The sequence below is a fragment of the Ursus maritimus genome, unplaced genomic scaffold, assembly GCF_017311325.1.
Source record: "Ursus maritimus isolate PB19 unplaced genomic scaffold, ASM1731132v1 scaffold_21, whole genome shotgun sequence".
NCBI classification, from domain to species: domain Eukaryota; kingdom Metazoa; phylum Chordata; class Mammalia; order Carnivora; family Ursidae; genus Ursus; species Ursus maritimus.
In genome coordinates this window covers 75,414-81,751 of record NW_024424564.1, presented here as the reverse complement: position 1 = coordinate 81,751, position 6,338 = coordinate 75,414, and the positions used below count along the sequence as shown (strand labels likewise).

The window sequence follows — 6,338 nt, the reverse complement described above, 5'->3', positions numbered from 1 at the left end:
CGGCATCGGGAAAGTTCCTCCCTTGTCTCTGGCCATGTTTCCCCTCTCCTGCCAGTCCTGCCTTTTCTACCAGCTCTGTTCTGTCTCAGTTCGCCTGCTTCCCCATCCACAGGATCCATGTAGAGGCTCAGACGTGGAGTTCTGTGCTGAAGAAGGAACATGGAAGAGGCTACGCTTCTTGGTTGGGGGATGTCCTATTTTGGTCCCCTGGGCTTCTTCTCCTGGGAGAGAAAGGGGCTTATGGTTTGAGCTCTGCCTTTTTATAGGATGTTTGACTCCACCCCCCTCCCCGGTGGCCTCACGTGTCCCTTTGAGCCTTGCACACTGCACTTCAGGGAAGTACAGTTGACCCTTGAACAGGGTGGGTTTGAACTACACGAGTCCTGTAGATTTTTCTTAGTACCGTACTATGAATGTGTTTTCTCTTCCTTACGATTTTCTTAGTAACATTTCCTTTTCTCTAGCTCATTTTATCACGAGCATACAGCATATAATACATATAACATACAAAATAGGTATTAGTTGACTATGTTACTGGTAAGGCTTCTGGTCAACAGTAGGTCATGAGCAGTTATGTTTTTTGGGGGTCAAAAGTTATAAGTGAATTTTTGACTGTGTGTGTGTGGAGGTTGGCACTTCTAACCCCCATGTTGTTCAAGGATTGACTGTATACCCCCGGGTTATTGCACCACTGAAGCACCCTTAGTCCCTCAGGGCCCCACTTGTGGGGCCTTACACCACCGATGACTCCTTTCTTCCTTTAAACTCTTTGGTCCAAACTCAAGGCTCTGCAAAGGGGCAGGTGCCAATTTGAGAAGCTCCTGTTACTGGTGGGGCTTACTCTGGGGACTTCATGGCTCCTCTTCCTATGTGTAGGATGGTCCCTGCACACAAAACTGCATACACATGTATGGAACGTACGTGCACCCCCACGGCACACGTGTTCACAGGCACGTGCATGCACGCAGAGTTGCAATAGACAGGTAGGTAAAACAGGCTGAAAGAGGGCATTAGATGGGGAACCTGCCCTCAGCTCTAGCTCTGTCCCTGGGTGACTGTGGAAAAATTATATCTATCCCTCCTCCATCTTTGTTTCCTCTTCTGTAACATGATGAGAATAGAGCAGATGTCTCCAAGGCATTTTCTTTCTGTGATCTAGATACACACACATTACAGAGACATGTAGGGTAGGCGCTGGGTTTGACAGAGACTGGGTTTGTAGTGTTCGGTTACACTGGCTTTGGGGGCAGAGAGACCGTGTTTGAGTTCTGGCTCTGCTGCTCTCAGGCTGTGTGACCTTGGACAAGACACTTCATCTCTCTCACTCATTCCTCAACTGTAGGCTGGGATTAATGGAAGCGCCTTGTGTCAGGATCTGGGGAGGGGGTTTATGCAATGATGGCATGACCTATAAATGACACATGTTATTACTGGTCTCAGCTCTGCCCTTAATTCGCTGAGTTATCTTGGGTAAACCAAATGAGCTTTCCTAGATCTGCTGGAGAAGGTCATTGAAAAGACGTGACCACCGGTTGACCTGTGAGCTGGGCCGCGGTGATCACAGGCTCCTAGCCCCCCCCCCCCCCCGCCGCTCTTGAAATGTGGGTTCCACTTGCCTTTCCTGCTCCCAGGGGCTGCTCCAAGGACACAGCCTTGAGATAGTGATGTGGTGTTGACAGTAGCTGCCTGGTGTACGTGACTGAACCCACTTAGGGCCTCTTTATAAACTCTTAAGAGCAATGGGCAGGTGCAGGGATCCATTCGTCTTGCTGCCGCACAAGACAAGCCTCGTATGTAAGTTCCCTTTGCTTATTAAAACTGCCACCTACCCACCTGGAGTGGCCTCCTCTTTCTTCAGTCTCTCCCTGCCCTCTGAGTACGGGGGCCGGTTTCAGATTTCACCTGGGACGCTCCCTAGCAGGTTACAAACTGAGAAGATCTCAGTTCCCTCTTCTGCAGGTTGAAATTGGAATAAGTAGAAAATCTTCAAAGCCCTTCGCGTTTACTACCCCCAACACAGCTCCCAGACAGGAGCCGACGTCGAAAATGGCTACTCTGAGATTCGCCACAAGGGGGCAATGCGATCCCATTTTGAACTATGGAATCTGGCGCTCTTTAGGAAAAAAAAAAAATCTGCCTTTTTGGGCTCCTTTTCAGACTTCTCACGCCCCCTGCTGTTTTTATTTGTAACTCTTTTAAATTGGAAACTTGCAGAAATGCTCACCATCATAAATCTGAAAACGACCTAAGTGTCCATAGCTGTGCTTCACTCACAGCTTGGGAAATACTCAGAAACATTCACTACTGATCAAATTACAAAATTAAACTATTAATAAAAACATCTCCAAAGGTGTAAGTAGGCATAAATGACTGAAAATATATTAGACACTTAAAAGTATCAAAATATGTCAAAACAAATTTCATCTTTTTCTTCTAATTTTTTTTTCTTTTTTTAAAAAAAGATTTCATTTATTCGCATGCGGGAGAGGGCACAAGCAGGGGAGAGGAAGAGGGAGAGGGAGAAGCAGACTCCCCGCTGAGCTGGGAGCCCAATGGGGCTCTATTCCAGGACCTGGAGATCACGACCTGAGCCAAAGGCAGATGCTTATCCATCTGAGCCCCCCAGGAACCCCTCTTTTAATATTTCATATATATATTTTTTCCTACTGTATGATCATTGGATCAAAAATATATTAAGGGGCATTTGGGTGACTCAGTTGGTTGAGTGAGTGAGTCTTGATTTCTGCTCAGGTCCTGATCCCATGGGTAGTGAGATGGAGCCCCGCGCCTGGAGCCCTGCTCAGCGGGGAGTCGGCCTGAAGATTTTTCTCCTCCTTCTCCCTCTGCACCTCCCCCCACTCACGTGCACACATCTGCTCTCCGTCAAATGAATAAATCTTAAAATATACATAGATACTAAAAAAAAAAAAAACCCGACATAAAGGAACATAACGAAAACTCCAAGTCTATTCCATTTAGAGCCTATCATTGTTAGTACTTTGGTGTCCATCTATCTGATATATATTTTCTATTGAGAATTTATTTCTTTACCTTGCTTTTATCACTTAATATTTTAAGTGTATTGTTGTATACACCTTTCCTCTACCAATAAATTAACTTTTAAAAACAAACCTTTTTTTTTTTTCTGGTGCAAAAACGTGTTTTTTTTAAAGCACGGGACAGGACCCGTGGGCAGAAAGAGCTACACTAGGGTTGTGAGGAGCAATCGGTTATATACTTCGGAGCTGGGGGAAGGAAAGGAAGTTTCGAAGAGGACTTTCATATGCTAAAGACTCACAGGATCCTGGAGGCCTAGATCTTGTCAAGCTAAGGTTGTTTTTCCCTCTAGCGAAGAATTAACCTAAAGACACTAGGCGTTTTCTGGAGGAATGTCACCCTCGGATTGCCTCAAGTACGTGTCAATGGGCTGCAGGTTATAAGGAAATTTAATTTTATCTACATTTCCTTCTCACCTTTGTTCTCCACATCATTCCCCCCTGAACAATTTCGACCCTTAATTCTTTAAGGCTGCTCAGGGTGGAAGGTCTTCTCTTCTGTAACTTCTTCCTGCTGAATAGGGGTGTAGGGATGTCCCCGCCCATGCATCAACACTGCTCAGCTGGGGACCCTTACACAGGAGCTGCCAAAGGCAGAGGCAGCCAGTCCAACATGTATGAACCTCCTTGAGTAGAAAGGATCGTCGTCAGCTGGAAGTCACGGCAGTGAGGGAGTCTTGGCACCCGGCAGGAGACACCGGAAAAGACAACAAAAGAAGGTTAATATGAGAAGCACGGAGCCTGAGGCAGGGCTTGACCCCAGGACCTTGAGGTCATGACCTGAGCTGAATCAAGAGTCAGCTGCTTAACCAACTGAGCCACCCAGGGGCCCCGAGTGTTTCGTATTTCTACCGCTTTCCGCTTTCCGCAGCAGCTGAGGACAGGTTGAATCCCTGGGCTAGCTGGGGAAGTTCTACCAGAAGTCAGGCCTGTTGCTATTTGCAGCAATTTCTTTTTTTTGAGTATTAGCACTATTTTACAAGAGGATTTTGAAAAAGTGCTTCCCTACTTTCCGGGTGCTGTCAAGCAGAAGCCTCGGACCAATTCTGGGAAGGGGCCGCCGGCTGAGGGCAGTCGTGAGGGCGGCAGGCTGAGCAGCTCGGCAGACAGGCACCGGTCAGGGAGCTAGAACACTTGGTTTCTGAGCCCACACTCGTTCGGGCCTTGCAGGGGGACCCTGGATACATCCCAACCCCTCTGCATTGTGGTCTCTCCGTTGTCCTTGGGTGGGATCCAGACCCCAGGCTTGACCGCAGGGAATTCGGAGGTGCTTAGGCATGGTGAAGCGGCGGGAGAAAACTGCTTCCTTCTTCCTGGACCCAGACAAACCTGCCTTCCCCCTCCTTAGCTTCCCCCGCCTACTTTCCCTCCCTCTCCCCTGGGAATCAGGCTCCTGGGGGGCCAGAGCTCCTGGTGATGTGCCTCCGGGGAGGGGCATCCTGAGGGCCAAGGGGACTCATCTGCGGGTAAAAGCACCCCCTGCCTTCTCTCCATAGCCTGTGATGCCGTGTCTTCTCTTTCTCTCTCTTATTCTCACTCCAGCTCTTCCTCTGCCTCACGGTGGATCTATGTTTCTTCTAGTTTCCTGCCAGCCTTATTTATTCTGTTTGCTCACCCACCTTTCTGCCCATTTTTGCCACCACTTTCTCAAAAGGTAGCTGTTCTACCTGTCCCTGCTCTTGGCTCCTAGAACCCAGTACTCAGTGAATAGAACGACCACCCTGGGGTCTTTCAAGTTCCCAGGCTGGAGGAAGGTCTGCCTTCTCCACTCCCCTGGTTAATCTTTCGGTTCTGAGGGATTTTCTGCGAGGGAATTGCTAGCAGCTCAGGCGCTCACCCATCCTATTCCCGGGAACTGGAATGTTCTTGCAGACTATTTTACGCCTTTCCTGCGGCAGCGGGAGCCTTTGTCTTTGCCGGGGTGGCTTCTGGGGCTGCATGAGCCCCCTCTCAGCTCCTTCCTCCAGCCCGGACTTGAGGACATGGCGGCTGGCAATGGCACAGCAGTAACGGGATTTGTTTTGCTGGGGTTCTCAGGTTTTGGTTCACTTCGGGGCCCACTGTTTTGGGGAGCAGTTTGCATCTACCGGGTCACCTTGCTGGGCAACTCCCTAATGAACCTCCTCGCTGGCGGACTCTGCCCTGCACTCCCCCATGTACTTCTTCCTTCGCCACTTCTCCCTGGTGGAAACCCTCTACACCACAGCTAGCGTGCCTAGGACGCGGCTGACCCCCTTGCCTCCTGCCCCACCGTCTCACCTGCCAGCTGCTTCACCCAGCTGTATTTCTTTGTCGTCTTTGGCATCGCTGAATGCTGTTTGCTTACCGCCATGGCCTATGACCGCTACGCTGCCATCTGTAGGCCACTGCATTCTGCCACCCTGATGAACCGGAGAGCGTGTGCGAGTATGGTGGGGGCCTCCCGCCTCATGGGCATCCTCACGGGTACCACTCACTCCATCTTCATCTTCACTTTGCCCTTCTGTGGTGCCAACACCATCCACCACTTCCTGTGTGATATCCTGCCTGTGCTGAGACTGGCTAGTGCCAGCACCTTCTGGGGTGACGTGGGCAATCTTGCGTCACGACAGCCTTTGTCCTGACCCCCTTCTTACTGATCATAGCCTCCTATGCCTGTATCTTTGTCACCATCCTTGGGGTCGCGACATCGCAGGGACGTCGAAAAGGCTTCTCTACCTGTTCCTCCCACCTGTCTGTGGTCATGCTCTTTTTTGGGACTGGGACCGTTGCCTATATGAGGCCTTGGGCAGGCTCCTCTCAGGACACGGACCAGATACTTGCTCTCTTCTATTTGGTTGTCACTCCGGTGTTCAACCCTTTTGTCTACACTCTGAGGAACAAGGAGGTCACAGGGGCAATGAGACGCCTTATGAAGAGATACCTTTGGAGTCCTTGATTCCGTCGAGTTCTTGGAGATAAGGCCTGATCCTTGGATATTTTCAGAGGAGAGAGAAGCTAGGACCCTGAGACCCCAGGGGTCTGGCCTGCTCTGTGCACCGTGAGAGTGGGATTCCTTGGCCTGCCCAGCTAGAGGGCCCAAGCCACTGACGTCCTGCTCAGAGCTCCGCTTCTGGGAATCTCCTCGTGAGGCCTTGACCTGACTTGTTTGTAGGTGTAGAACTGCAAAAGCATGCACTTGAGGGAAGGTTGAGAGGGAAGACGACTGTGTCCATCTTGTGTGAAGATCGAGCCANTCCTGCTCTGTTCTGAGGCTCAGGGCACCTTCTGGGGCTATGATTCCTGGAGATACCTCTTTCTTCT

At 50.1% G+C, this 6,338-nt stretch overlaps 1 protein-coding gene across 1 annotated transcript; it reads left to right on the top strand.

The window, feature by feature from the left end:
- Positions 1 to 4,756: 4,756 nt before the first annotated feature.
- Positions 4,757 to 5,973, top strand: LOC103656922 (olfactory receptor 9-like). The gene is given in 4 exon segments (XM_008684341.2): positions 4,757 to 5,181; positions 5,183 to 5,274; positions 5,277 to 5,633; positions 5,636 to 5,973. Coding segments are annotated over 4 exon segments (930 nt in total). The 5' UTR covers positions 4,757 to 5,038.
- Positions 5,974 to 6,338: the final 365 nt, after the last annotated feature.